The sequence below is a fragment of the Cyclopterus lumpus genome, chromosome 24 (genome assembly GCF_009769545.1).
Source record: "Cyclopterus lumpus isolate fCycLum1 chromosome 24, fCycLum1.pri, whole genome shotgun sequence".
Taxonomy (NCBI): Eukaryota; Metazoa; Chordata; class Actinopteri; order Perciformes; family Cyclopteridae; genus Cyclopterus; species Cyclopterus lumpus.
In genome coordinates, this window is record NC_046989.1 from 12806188 (window position 1) to 12822015 (window position 15828).

Below are 15828 nucleotides of genomic sequence, written 5' to 3' on the forward strand. Positions count from 1 at the left end.
CATCCATCTTTAACCAGGCATGCTGCAGCGGATGACCAGTGTTGCTGAATGAGATCTGAAAATAAGGCTAAAAAATATGAGACCATCATTTGAGCATTTATTCATTTTCATTCATTTAACACCATCCCCATACATTTGAAAGCTATGTGCGTTATTTGCTGCTGGATACATTTCCATTGCAGAACAAATATGAATTATTAACAAAAGACAGTTGTGCGGAGCCTGGAAGAGGTGACTGTATCAAACAATGCATTTTTGCACCTTATAATATTCATGTTTGTATTTCCAAGGGAAATGTAGTTTATGAAGCTCATGTGATATTGTTGCAGTTGAATTGCAAGGACAGATGGAAAATGTACTACAGAATTTCATGTTACTCTGCAGGTGATATAACCTGCACCTTGTGTTGTTTTGTTTACATTCCTTTCTGATGGCGTTCAGGCCGCTCGTAATTACAATATTGTGATTCTAACACTTTTAATTATACTTACAGTATCTATCATATGACCAACATCACAATCTACAGTATACATTTAGTATTTAAAGTTGAAACAGTTGTGGGTTGATTTGACAATGTGTTTGTCTGCTCACAGAAACCATATTTCATAACACAAAGCATCCAACCTTTTGTTCCAAGTGGGGCATAATGAAAACACTTTTGTTGTTATTTTGATCTGCTCATGTAGTCTAGGAAAGACAGGTGCAAATGACACTTTAACAATATTCAGTTACTATAGTAAATGGTGCTGCTTTTTACTCTAAAACTGTTGTCCTTTACCCAGTCCTTTGTGCACGCACACACACACTCAAGGACTTTTTAAAGAGAGATTTATTAATATGGTGCCCGTCGTCTCCCCGATGACTTGTGGTAGATTGTGACTTTAGAAAAGATCATCTTTGCAATGCTCTTGCCCTCAGTGATGTAAATGAGGAGACGGTGTTATGGTTTAACTTCTTTTCTAACATGCAAAGAGGTCAGTGATATGTACAGTGAGAGATTACAGGCTTTGACATCCCACCGACCTTAAAGTAGAACGCTCTGTGCCCCCCCCAAACAACGTTTCCCTCACATTTGCGATACATGCGCATTCATCCTCATTTGCCAATCTAACCCAGTTTATTAAAACCCATGTGGAGATATGTGGAGATAGATTAGGGCCAATAGCATAATGCTATTGGCCCTAATGTTTCCCATTTAGTTGTAATCACAATAGCACTCAGTAGGGGAGGGGCGGTCTGTGAATACATGTGTGAGGCAGTGAGTTATACTTGTTGGGATTATGATGTTTTCTTTTAGCTTAATATCTTCATCAGCGCTAAATCTGAAACCCTTACCTTACCAGAAGGCCTTAACCAAAACATTAATGAATGTAGAGCCCCTAATGATGCAAAAAAAAACGTCCCAGGAGATGAGCAGCTGCTGAAAATCCAACTGAATTGGACAAACTCTTACTTTGTGTTTTGATTCAACTCAATTCTCAGTCTTACTAATTAATTTGGTTGATTTTAACATGAAATATGAAAGATCACAAAATAAAATAGTGACAACTTGCCAGGTCACTGAAGGCAGTACTTAAATTCACACTGATGTCAGGTTTCTCACAGGATTTGCCGATGTGTGTGACATTACTGAAACATCTCTCAGAATAGATTCTCTGGTTTCAATGCATGTACAAAATGCACTCCTAGTAGGATTAATTCAATCAGGTTCCAATCATTATTACAATAAATTGATTAAACATATTACATTTACACTTACTACTCCTTGTAGTTCACAATTAAAATACAGATACATAATGATCAATATTTCCTAATACTTTTAATAAGAGTTCTATATGTAGACTGTAAGAAGTTTAGATTTATTTGCAGTATAAATATATTTGCAAGACTGGATGTCTTGTTGTAATTCCTCTGTAATTAACCTTCTAACCAAATTCAAGTTAAGTACTTTAATTTATATCACTTTACTGTACATTTACTGTGCCCCAATATACACCAAAGGACTCGTAATTGAAGTGAAGAATATGTTGCCTAAAAAACCAAGTGCATTATATAATTACAAAGACTGATAAAAAGGCAAGGGCTTATACTCTTAAATTCAATGATTTATCTAATTTTCTTTCAAAAAACCTGCATCTTCTTCCATTAAGGGGCTTTACATCCAGCATTAAGACGCCATTCATGTTGTATTTTAGAGAAGAAGGATCCATCTGAATGTGGCTGATTCCATTTAGGAAGCTAAATAATTTGAAGTCATCTCAGTTTATTAAGCTCTTCTATCTGAAGAATTGATTGGCAATTCATCTTCGACAAATTACAGTGCTTAACTATTTTGTGTTTCAGTACTTAATTTCTGCACTTTCAGAATGTGTCAAGAGGATACCCACTTTTCCCTTTACAATTGGATGTGCGCAGGTTACTGTGTTTCTCATCTTTACACTTTACAGTCAGTTCAAGTTTTCTCTTCTTCTGTTTTATTTTCCAGCACATATTTCACAGAACGTAACAGACTCTGTACTTTTTCTACAACGTAGAAATGACCTACTAACCTTCTCCTGGCCTGCTTGGTCACACTTTTGAGGAGAAATCTTCTCTAAACCTCTTAATTAATGCATTAAGAAGTAATGTATATAATGCCCATGTCATTTTGAGACAACACTATTTATTTATGTGGAAAGCTGAGTGAAGATGTTTATATATCAGTAAATATAATCCAGCTAAGCATGGGGAAGAGTAATACAATGCTGGCTTTGCTAAACACTGAAAAACAGGCGTTCTATCCAAAAGTGTCATTATTAACCAGAGGTATTGAACTTCACAGATTGTGATTCTCACTGTTCAACACGTGCTGTCTTCCATCTCCCTTGGAAGTCAAAAGTATTAGCATCTTCACTCATCTTTTGGATAGAACACTGTTGGAAATATGAAAGTCCCCAGAGGAACTAACAACAGCTTCTCTTATCCTGACAACAGTCGATGGGCTACTTTAACGGTCCAACTGCTCTTCCACCTGACTGAAAGTCATGCAAATCAAGTCTACTTCCCGCAGACTGCATACTGTGATTCCATCGTGTTTACTACTCCATAATCTGCTACTCATTATCATCAAGCCACGCTCTCCTTTTTGTAGTTTCTAGTTTGTGCTTGTGTTCCCAGGAATATCCTTGAGGGTTGTTTCAATCATTTTCACTTTCCAACCATAGATAGGCACGAGCAAAATCTATAAAGTGGTAGTCGGTAATGAGGTTGGTTTAGCACATCAGTAATGACCTCTTCTGCTAGGTCAACTTGTCTAGAGCTACAACTAAAGCCTGGCTGAAACCAGGTGGGAGGGAGTAAAGTGGAAAGGGTTAACAGGAACCAGACTCACAACCTCTCTGTCACCGGTTGAAATGAGAAATGATGTTACTTTGGCTGTTTTTGCACCAATCACCTGTCGGTAAGACTGATATCAGACGCAAAGATGTCCTCAAAAGTCACGGGGACACCAGCTGCTGCGAGTGCGAGTGTGAACTATTACAGTATTTGTGACGTGAAACACATGATAATGTGTTTTTGTGGTATTAAGCAGGGCTATTATATAACATTAGTACCAATTTCCTGTTGTTTTATACTTTAGGATGACTCGAGATCGGTCCGGCATCTCTGACAAAAACGCTGAATATTTTTCTTTTGCGTCTGTGTTTCGTAATATATGACCCACCATGCTATGAGGGGCTTAGGAGTTTGGCAATTATGTACATGACACATCCTCAGGTGCCTTACAGTTTAATTCTCATATGACTCTGTGAGTGAATGATTTGGGTTTAGATATGTGAAAGGATTTCAACACCTCTTAGAGTGCAGGTTTGTCCGTAACACCATTACAAAGGGCTGGAAACTGGGATGGGTCGGCTGCAGAAATCAAATTTACATTAATATTTGACTAATCAAACGTCCGACTGTAATAAACTACAGCACAGTACAGTCTAGAGGATATCAAAGGAGGATTTGCTAACTTTTGCGTTTTTTGGGGTTCAGATCATGTAGATGTTCTGCTACGATTCACCATAATACATAGATACATTTTTTTGAATTGGATTTATGTATTATGACAGCGTACACAGCTCCTTTAAAAACAAAGAGAATTGTGGATTTCTGGGAGCGGATATGACATCTCAGAGTACACATTTATTTCAGCAAATCATTTCTTGAAAGGTCTTTATCTATTTTTCCTCCTAGCTGTGATATTGTAATCTTGTGATCTGTTTGCCTTTTTGGCATCTTCATCTACAGAATCTGGAGACTGACAAAACTTGACCAGCCAATAAGTGCAATAGGGTTTTCATACAATGACAGGCGGGCGATCACCTACAGCTATTTACCTCACGGTTAAGTGTTTTAGCAAACATGGTATAGTAGGAGTAGTTGTATTTCCACAGGAACACTCTGTCATGCCTGTGTACTATGCAGTGGGACTTCTGTGGGGCGGCAGAGCTTGCAGGCCCCGGTGCAGATCACCTTTCCTTTACGGAGCACTGAGAGCACGCCGTGTATCGTGCTTTACACTACAGTGTGCTGCCATCGTCCTCCAGTACTCAACCCTCTACGTCCATGATCACTTCGCTAATTCATGCTGATTTAAAGTGTCTAGTGTGAAGAAAAAGTTAGCAATCTTTCAGTAATACTCTAAAATGATTCACATGGATGTGATAAGTTCTTTTGCCAGGGTCGCTTTGTACAACATCGTTTGCAGCACCATATTTTACACTAATATCCTTTAATAGTTGTCCTAAAGATAAACCTCAGAGAAGTTTGTAAAGGTGCTGATTTAACCAACTTCTCTCCTTGTACTTTTCCTGAATTTGCTTTTTTACATATTTTTTTTATTCTGACAATCAACACACACCAAAAGCATCAAATGCACACACGACGACAGCATGTCATATTATATCCTCAAGATAAAAGCCCTGAGTTTCCCTTATACGCATCTTGAGGATGTCTTTACAGATGCCAATACATTTTCACAGAAAGCTTTTTCTCCTTGTTTTAGATACAGTTGCACTGCAAAGATGTCTTTCTATTGCTTACTCTCTCTTCTCATAAATCATGTGACTTTTGATGACATGGATCAGAGTTTTGCCTGTTGTCACAAGCTAAACAGGTAAATTGATGTCATGCAAGTAACACTGGGCTGTGTCTCTGCTCCTCAAGCAATAAGCCTAATTTAGATATTTAGGTTGGCTTTTCCTCCAGATCTTTAGACTCCTGAATTAACCTAAACCTGAGGGCTGTTACAATATTGTTTAGGAGGATATCACTGCTTAACTGTTTGAATTTTTGGGAAATATGCATATTCGCTGTCTAGGTGAGCGTTGGATAATTGATACAACGCTCCTCTTTCCGTGAAATGTGAATCTAAAGCCAACAGCTGTCTAGCTTAGCTTGGTATAAAGACTGGAAACAGCGAGACGGCTTGCAGGGCTCTATCCAAAAGTAACAAAATCCCCCTAAAAGCACCTCTAAAGCTCCTCAGTTACTTGATTTGTCTTGTTTCATCCAGCTAATGTATTGTGGGAAACAGCCAGCCTGTGTCGGTGCAGAGGTATCAAAATCCACCGAAAAACAACTTGATAACTACAGGTTATTTATGTTTGTTCAATCCATACAAAGAAAGTGTAAACAAATACAAATTGTATTTTTTACAGGAGTTATATTGGTTTATTTGTTGCCTAACAAGGTACAGTAACTAGCTCTTTCACCCGCCATGAGACGGTAAGCTTAACTTAAACATAAAGGCTGAATAAAGGGTAAACAGCTAGTCCGCCACATACTCAAATCGATCAGTATTAAAAACACAAATTGTCATCAATCAACATAGAGTTGTGTAGGGAATTAACAAGCATGATGTTTGTATCTGTTAATTAAGGAGCTTTGGGGATGCTGGTGGGCACCTTTTGATAGCAGGCTAGCAGTTTCCAGACGTTTAGCGAAGCTAACTTGTCCTGGCTGTAGCTTCACATAAGTTCAATCTTTTCATCCTATGCAAATATGCATATTTACCAACATGTTTAAATTATTCCTTTGAATACGTGACTGTTTTGCTCAGGTCATGTAGATGCTTGCATGTAACATTTTATCATACTTAATATCTGTAAGTCCTCTTGTGTTTCTTAGTTTGATTTCATGATTTATTCTCTTTTCTTTTCTTTTTTTACTTGTGACCTCAGTGCCCAACTCTAGAGTTAAGAGCCTGAGTCAATGTGAATCAGTCTACATTGCCTCCGAAGGGCAGTTATACTATTGTACACCACTGCTTGTCTTTGCACCAATTCTTCATGATCACAGCCAGAATAGACAAGCATATGCTGTCCACATTTGCATATTTTTTGGGGAATTGCATGTGACTGTATAACTGGGAGGAAAAATGTTTCTGAATCTGCGCTGTTCTTTTTGTTTCACCGTTTTATGAGGGGAGAGAGAGAAGTCACAATTATGTTTGCCTTTGGTGGAGAAATGTCTTGTGTCGTGGCTGTGGGTAGAAATAACAGAAGGCCTCTTATGGGTTTTGCAATGTGACATGATAAAAATTGTATAGCATAAAAGGTTTGTGGTTAGCTTAAAACTATTTTGAATTGTTATATATATATATATATATATATATATATATATATATATATCAATAATGAGGATAAATATAATGCCAAATATTCAGTATTTGTACAGAAATATACATATATAAATATATAATATATGCCTAATTTAAATGGAACTATTTTCCGCTCTTGACCATGTTTTTGTTGTTTAACGTTCCTTTGTCAACATTATTTTATAAGATCTTCAGATAGCATGCGGGATAGTGAAAATGAATGTATTATTTAGTGTTTCATTGCTGTTCAGTACTACAGCATTCTACAGATCAGTTTGTGTTTGTAAGAATAATTTAAGCTGAATATTTAATTTCTAGATTTGTTTACTTAGAAATGAATTGTAAACTTTATTTTTTTCTTTTTATTCAAGGTTCTGAAACAGTTTATATCATTTTATTATTTTTCTGCTTTATCAACGTGGCTCAGTATATTTTGCCTCTTCTAAGTACTGCTATCAACCATCCGGTGTAAATAATTATGCAAATTAAACTTTTGGAAGAAAACAGCATGGATGTGAGAGAGCGCGTTCTTCTTTCCGCTTTAAGTACCTGAAGTTTGGAGAGTGTTCACTGATGCAGCTGTACCACAAAGTACACAAGTCATGTGGGGTTTTAGCTCAAAGGCAAAGTTATTTATGGGGAATTACTAAAACCCAGATAAAGTGTTCATTCTCTGGAGTAACTCCCTCTATATAATAGGAAATGAGGGGTAATCCAAGTGAAGTGTCTTATAACAATGTATAGTATCGATACTTTTGAAAACAAAAAAAAACAAAACTACTGTATATGATGTCCCTCTTGCCTGCTTGGGGTCCCTGCAAAGTTTCAGGGTCCTGGTACTGTACATCCAGTTTACTGTCATGGGTTACTGGGACACTTTAGGTTATTAGTACACTTGGGCTTTTCCCACTATGACTAATCTACTATACTGGGGTAATGGTGGGTTGGACTGTCACATCAATCCATCTAGGAGCACCTGGTCACCTGGTCTGAGCCCAAGCACAGAGGCACAACACAAACATTGACATTAACCATTTTATCCCACAAACATGAACTAGAATGCAAAATGGAGCTGGGACGTAGTAGTGCGTGAGGTAAATAGTTCATAAACCAAAACACAGTGCAGCAAGAGACGCTGTCTGAGATGTCAGAAGTGGATCCTTTTTTTGAGTGCTCTACGAGCACCGGAACAGGTGTTTCCAGTTACACTGATGAAGCAGCCCTGCAGGAAGAGCACAGCTGTGATTAATAGCACTAATGATGTCCGTGTACAATTACGTTTGGCAGTGTCAAGGCGCTGGTGTCGCTTCTTGGGACACTTCAGTGGAACTTTTGAATTCCTGCAGTGACAAGTCAGAAATGTCTGTGGTGAGGACTGACACTACGCCACAGAGCAGTCACATGTTAGTTTGGACAAATACTGACTTCATCTGACCTTCTGTTCAATTTCACAGAGGTGTCTTCAAATTTCTCCGTCAATGTTGACCTCAAGTCCAGTTTGCACACATCCACAGAAGAGGGCTAATCAGCATTAAGTGAAAACACCTTTGTGGGTGGACTAATGGAGTGTAGGAGCACCGAGTATCATCAGGACAGCTTGGTTGGAGAGATTACAGACTACCAGTGTCGGTGTCTTTTTTCAATTTAGATACTTTTAATTGTAAGCTAAAAATAGAGCACTGCACACAAGTTGTAATTAAAGAAGTGGTCTTTATTACAGCAAAGAAGCCAAACGTTACAGACAAGAATAATTATGAACCATGAATATCAATTCTATACTCGAGACTGGCCTCTCATCCAGACTTCATTCACTGATCTTCAGGGCCAGTATTTTAGATTTATTCAATAGGATTTAGCTCCTTATTTTTCCCCTTAAATGTGTCGTTAAGAAGTGTGATTCACTGCATTAATTTTCTGTCGACACTCGCCATGCTTGTCTCTCTCGGCATGCTATAGAGATGGCCATCCGTTTAGTCCAACTGGTAAACTGTAGTAACATAGTGAGTTTTCTCTCCCTTTGGTTCGGACACAAATCTGCAGAAATAAACAGAAATGTGATGTTCCACCAAAAGAATAAAGTTTTGTAATCAGTGGACACTTTTATGCTTGTTTTTAAAACTGTCAAAATTGTAAATTGCGCCCTACAGGAGTACAATCTCTGACTTTTTTTTAATCTACAACAGAACTACTGTTCTGACATTGTATCCATCATCTGGATCTCTACTGTTCATCCAACCATAGAGCCTTTTAGAGATAGCATATTTACAATAACATCCTTAGCAGTAGACCTGGGCTACTCTTGTTCCAACCTTGTGGAACCTCTGACATTTTATTTACAATAAAGTGTGTTTCTTTTTTCTTAATCCGCTTGAGCACAACAAAAGCACATCTGATATTCGGTAAGACCGCAAAGCCTCACAAATGATTCATGAAGCATTCTGATTAATAAAACACATTGAGTCATGGTCTAAACAGTATTCAAACATTGATCGTCCATGAGAACGCATTCAACAAAGCCCTGTTTTGCGATCTAAGATACTGTTAAAATGCTTGTATCAACAAGGAAATTCAAACGATTAGGCACAATAAATGTTTTTGTTCCACATTCCTGCATGTTTCACTCACTAAACCTGTTTGCATCACTGAGTCTGTGTGTATTCAGGGGTAATGGTGAGCAGGATATGATGATGAGGATAAGCAGCTTATCCCGACTAAGACATTTGGGGGATAGGAGCTATTATCGAAAAAATACTCTTTAAATGCACTGATGTCCTACTGACCACAAACAGAGCAATGGGCTTTTACACAAATAAACCACGGTAACATCACAGAGAGTTTCATCAAGTGAAAACAAGACAATACTACTGAATTCCACCTAGATACAAAAAATCTACTTCTAATGCCTTAATATACAGCTTCAATCAGGGGTTCTTAAACTGTTCTGGATGAACCCAAATTGAGCTGATGTAGCCTTTCACTCAGGACCCTTTATGGGCTCATCTGATCATACTAATACTCTCAATACTCCAGAGGAAACAGACTTGCAGCCCATTTTGCGTCCTGACTCAGTTTAAGAAACGCTGGTGGTAGAGTAAACATGGAATGAAGAATGATTGTTCATACAAGCAATGCTAGTAAACAAACAATAAATACAAACAATGTGCTTTATCCATATAGACATATTTACACAAAGTCTTTGGCTTATGAATAAACATCAGCTACAAAATAATAATAAAAAGTGTTGGCCACCAGTGCACACAACAAACGAGGCCTGGGGTCAGTTCACTTCCAATTCCAATCAAACCAAAAATGGAATGGCATTTATTCTCAGTCTTTTCTAAGAAGCCGTTTTCTTCGTACCCCAAATATGATCATTCTCGAGTTTTGAAATAAAACATCCCATTTTTTAATTGTCTGAATTGAAAGTGCATTGGGCCCAGCCCTGAAACATGATTATGCTAATGTCACATGGTTGAACAAAATCTTAACTGTTACAATTGTTACAATTCAGGGTACAAAGAAGACTTCACAACTTCTATCCAGTAAATCAATACATGATGCAACAAATCAGCTCTGCAGTGACCGCAGGAAACATAAACAATGATACATATCACACTTTTTTGAACATATACATTTTTGTGATAATAATAGTTGCCACTTCATGATATCGTAAAAAAATTAAATGGAGAGCCCAATACTTCTCGTGTAAACCTCCTGTTTTAGTTTTATTGTCAGTCTTGTTTCTAAGAAATCAAATTCTTACATTGACATTTTGGGTATTTTCTATCTCTATGCATTATGTTATCTGACAATATACTGTATGTAACCAATGAAAATGGGTTCAAAGTGGCTATTATATATTTAAATACATGTTGTGACTCAATCATGAAGATACTGCTGATGTATGGAGTAGAAAAAGAAGCATTCACAGAGTTTGGCCAGGCTGTAACATTAAGTTTCTTCTTCTTATGTAAAAGTACTTGATGAAAATATTCAAACATCACCATGATGAGATGCTCAACACTGTCTAGTTACTCGCAAATGATGAGCATGAGAGCAGGAATGCGGGTGCCACTGAAAACTTGCAGTTATTCAAAAGCTGTGGTTGCAGTTGGCAAGGGGGGAGGGAGACATCTACAGTGCACATCGGGTACTGCAGCTGAAACAGCACGAGGCATCAAATCCATGGGAGGGGGGGATGTGGTGAAAGACTAAACATTGAAATGGGGCCCAAAACATACAGGGGCCTGCTGGCACTCAAAAAGCTGTACAATAAGCATAAAGGAGTAAAAGGAGTAACACCTCCCTCTCTGTTGCACTCCCAGCAGCTCCTTCTGTTAAAAGTCTGAATGTTTCCCTTTGTTTGGATACTTTACAACACTGTACAAGGAGCCGATTTCCATTTGGAGGGACGCAAAATGGGTGCTACAGAACGGCCACCACAGAGGGGAGTCCGGGACCAAGCGAAAGCACAGGATCAAACACACGGGAAGTGAAAAGATCTTCTGCTCTTCTTCTTCACCACCTCCTCCTCCTCTTCTCTCCTTTGTTTAGGAGGACTCGATGAACTCCAGTGAGAGGTCGTAGCAGAACCGGTACTGTTCCTGTAGAAGAACACATATCTTAATACCTGGATGGCCACATGTTCATATTTTTGGGTCAATCTCTGACAATGTCTGGTATGTTGTGTTCTGATAAATTGAGTTTTTGTTCTCCCTCTGTTGCTCTCTTCCCTCTAACTCACCGGAGTATCCACCATGTTGGGTTTGCTGTTCCTCAAGGTCTTTACGGCGTGGAAAACATCGACCACACTCTGCCTCTTGGCCATCTCACACACAATGCTGCTGGCACAGAAAACTCCACTACGTCCACCTCCATTCCTATAAACGCACAGAAAATAATACAGATATGTGACACAATGCACAATATAATATTTCATATGTAGTGTTGGCACCACGCACAGTGTTCATGGCACTGACAGAAAACAAATCATCCTGCGCGTCAGTAAAAGTGTGTGCATCATCAGACAAAAAATACCTTCTGTTGAAAGAGAGGTGTCACTGAGTGAGTTTCATGAGTCATTAACACTTTCTATACTAATCACCAAAATGCTGCCAAGATAACTGGTATTAACTACCATTCCTCAACTGAATATAAGTCCTTTTAGGCCACTGCAAGATGGAGACTTTACATGTTTTTATTTTAATATGAACTAAATAACTCAACATAATAATTCTTTTTTGCTTTTTTTGTCATAAAAAAAACCCAAATAAATTCTCTTTTGTTCTTTGCCGCACTACTGATTGTTCTTCACAAAGACACCAAATAAAAGAAAGTACATATGTTTGGTGTGAACTCACAGGCAATGCACAATGGTTCTTCCCTCTCCCTCCTCTCCCTCACGCTGCCACTGGTCAACCTGCAAGATCAGTTTGAGGAAGGAGCGCTTGGAGGCGGGGACTTCCCTGTGTCCCGCCCACCCCAGGTACTGAAACTGACGAACCATCAGGTAGCCTTCCTGTGGCTGGAAGATCAAACAACACACGCAGCTATTGGAATGGATTCTGTTATACAGGAGTCTGATGCGTTACCACACAAACACAATGTACATCTACTAACCCTGGTGAGGTTGCAGACTCTGAAGAGTCTACTGATAACATCGCAGTCCATTGAGCAGGACATGCATTCCACCTGGACCGGACCGTAACGCAACATGCCCTCCTCTGGCCAGTACTGAGGGCAACCCTGATTAGAAACAGTTACAGCATTTAGATACAGTAGAATGCAAAAAACAACAACAATATACTTCATCTAAAACAGAGAGAAACAGCAAGAAATAGCCTTGCTATTTCTATATTGTAAGCAAACTATTAGTTTCTTATAAGTTGTTTGATGTATGACTATTTGAGGCCTTGGTGAGCAACGGACCATTTTTCTGCCCTTGTAGACAGTAAAGTTCTGATGTCGATTTGGAGGATAGACATTTTGAAGCCAATATTAGCATTTTAATACAAATTTGCAATAACTGCGAGACAGGATTATCTTCTTCAGTATTATAAAGGTTTCTCTCTGGTCAGACTGGAGTATAATTAGAACACATTAATCGTTCCAGTGCGGTCTGCAAGAGTTTTTACTTCACAGCCTGAGGAATGGCAAAGTGTGAAACATTAAAACATTAAAAAATAAATGTGGCCATATTAACAAGTTGATACCTGTATTATCATATGTTTGCTCTGTGAACCGCTACTATGATGCCCCTCTCTTGTTGTTTGTTCTTGGTTCTGACTGTTCAGTTAATTGTGCCTGTGTATGCGATTATTTATTAAAGTATGTTTACAGTATATTAGTTATCAAAAGTTATACTATATTATTGTTATTAGGAGGTATATCTCCTCCTCACAGACAGGAAAACGGTGACAGATATTAAACATTATGAAATGTTTTAGTTACGATACTGAGCCAAACCAAAAGAGACTTACCTGAGCCAGGTCAATCTCATTCAGCATCACCAAACTGGTACATCCATAGTCATAAACCAGACGCCAAAAGTCTTTGACAGTGTTAGGCAAAGGATGCTGGGTAACGATGAATGCAGCAGGCTGTCTGTAGCTCTGCAGGAAACAGACAACAGAAATAATGTCAGGCCTTTCGTACAAACAGTGGTGTCATTTCACAGTATATATTTGTCATACACGTCCTTCACTTCTCTGTTTTGTTCCCTAAATATCTTTATACTTGTTTTTTGTTACATCTTTCTCTCTCTCTCATTCATACTGTTCACATAAACATCAAAACACAAACAGCGGTGCAGAGTGGGACAATTGGTGGGAGAGCAAGCAACACGGGTGATGTTTGTTGACATGATCATGCAGTGGGCCTATCGAATGTGAAGGTGAGGAGCGCGCATTACATATACAAATACATATACATCTATATCTAATAGGGTCAGTTTACTTTATGTTCAGTTCAAAATGTCTCCAATGTCAAAGTTATCAGACACAAAATAAATGAAACCAAAAGCCGAATGTTTCTGTTGACATAACAAACTGACTGAACTGAAAGTGAACTGAGCCCAACTCATCGTGAATGAACATGAGCAGCCAAACGTGAGACATGGGAGTGAAAGACGTTGTGACTTGAGGGGTCAGGTTTAGGTTTTCGGGTGTAAATGGCTTTGCTAAACATGAACCTGTTGGCAGAATGACACCGAAGCCATGAAACAAATCCAGTATTGGAGATTTGAAGTAAAATTCCATTACCTGGAACTCCTCTGAGAGCTTGGTTAAAGAGAGGCCAAAGGTAAGTGACTTAACTTTAAATATAAACTTAAAAAATGGGAAAGTTTTACAGCAATTACAGTATTTTTGTCCTCCAACAGCTTTGTTGGAGAGAAGCCCGGTTTCTTTCCACACCATGCATATATTACACTTTGTGTTTCAACCATTATCATACTCTACAGTAATCTACAGCCCACCCCTTTCTATCTTTCCCTCTGCCTATTGTATACTTTCTGTGAAAACAGACCTGCTGATTAACATTAAATTATAAGCCATACAATGACCAGATATTGCCTTCTTACTTTTAAATTTCAACCTATTTAATGACTTTGTTTTTCCAAGTCATGGCACATGGGCGACATGTTGGCAACTGCCAATGTAAATAATGTCCTGCAACAACGAGGCTGTTACAGATCAGGTGGTGGCCAGAGAAGCTAGCGGTCTTTTCAGAACCTGGATTTGTCTCTAGCCTTCTGCTGCTAAAACCACAAACACAGCATCACACAAACAGGGAGGGGAGTCTGTGTGCGTTGTCTGGATTAGCATATGCGCATCAATATCTACATGTACACATGTTTCTCATCATCATCTTTTGTGTATAACTTCTTCAACAGTGTGTATCATTCTCAACAAATATTCGATTGCAGTTTGGGCCAAAAGACATCATAGCCAGCTTTTTTAAATACTTTTTCACATTGCATATATTTGAATTGTGTTATAAAGGCTATTTCAAAATGTTCTCTTGAAAAAAGAAATGTCCCAAACCACTCTCGCTTGAAATGTTGAAGATAGCACAACCTTAATGTATGTGCATGTGAGTGTGTCATATACTTACATCCATCAGAGCAGCATTAATGTAGTTGCTGCTTTCTCCGTCTATTGTAATAAGGAAGGGAAGGCATCTATCAGGAGGAAGGCCATCCATAAAGCGGTTCTTATCTTGGTTTCTAGGCAACAATGCAATGCTGCAGTCTTCAGGCTGAGGCTGAGGCGTCACCGAGTTTAACGTCTGGACAAAGAGAGAGAGAGAGAGAGATACAATATGAAAGTTAGTGCATAAGCAGGGGTTTTAGATTAATTCACGTTTTGGAACGAGCTTTGTCCACTTGGGGTTTTGTCATGCTATATTTGCGATTTTTGGACGCTTTGTCTGACATTTTCAGAGCTTCCTCTTGCTTGGCACCTTGTTGCTATGTTTTAATAGAGACTGACTCATGCACCATTACATTGGTGCTGCGCAATTACCCTCGCAAGCTGCAGTGTACTCCCTCCATACTGGACCAATTTCCAAAATTGTTGTCACAATTAGTCAGTTGGACCCAAAAACATGGGAAAATAGGTATTTTCAAGGTTGAAAAATACCAAAGTTATCCTTTATGTTCAGCTGCACAGCGTTATTGTAAATATAAAAGAATGCATTGATACAGTTTTTTTGAATAGTTTCTGACTGTTCTGAGTTGGAGTTAAAGGACACTAAGATGCTGATGATCATTCAGAGGCTCAAAAGCTCTCTTGATATTGTCTGCAAAACTTTGAACAGCTGATAAGTGGATTATGCTGCCCTGAGATACTTCTAGTGACATTTTGATATTTGTTTTGTGCTGTAAAATATCATATTCTAAAAAACATTTTAAAATAGGAGTGTTAGTTTTAGGGTTGAAGACACCGATTGTATTTAGGTTTACCTGGAACTCGTCTTTCAGATGTGACGAGTTGGTCTGCGAGTCGATGCGGATCAGCTCATAAAAAGCAGCTTTGAACTCACAGACTGGGATGGCTGTTTCTCCACATAGACACGCCTCTAGAATGGCATCGTGGATGAAGATATACTGCTCCTGAAGACATATCATTCAAAACATGGATGTTATTATATACAAGTACACCTTTCAATCCTAGATTAAAACGTTGGCAAACAATTAAACA

At 38.5% G+C, this 15828-nt stretch overlaps 1 protein-coding gene across 11 annotated transcripts in view; it reads right to left on the bottom strand.

Moving 5' to 3' along the window:
* Window positions 1-8343: 8343 nt before the first annotated feature.
* The window catches only part of ptprk (protein tyrosine phosphatase receptor type K), a 102273-nt gene continuing 94788 nt past the window's right edge, over window positions 8344-15828 (bottom strand). For all 11 annotated transcript variants that reach the window (XM_034527630.1, XM_034527622.1, XM_034527629.1 and 8 more), the window contains 7 exons: window positions 15591-15740; window positions 14741-14914; window positions 13108-13239; window positions 12248-12373; window positions 11989-12152; window positions 11373-11508; window positions 8344-11232 (listed from right to left, as the gene is read on the bottom strand). In XM_034527630.1, coding sequence (XP_034383521.1) covers window positions 11179-11232; window positions 11373-11508; window positions 11989-12152; window positions 12248-12373; window positions 13108-13239; window positions 14741-14914; window positions 15591-15740 — 936 coding nt within the window. In that variant the 3' untranslated portion in view covers window positions 8344-11178. The remainder of the gene's footprint in view (window positions 11233-11372; window positions 11509-11988; window positions 12153-12247; window positions 12374-13107; window positions 13240-14740; window positions 14915-15590; window positions 15741-15828) is intronic.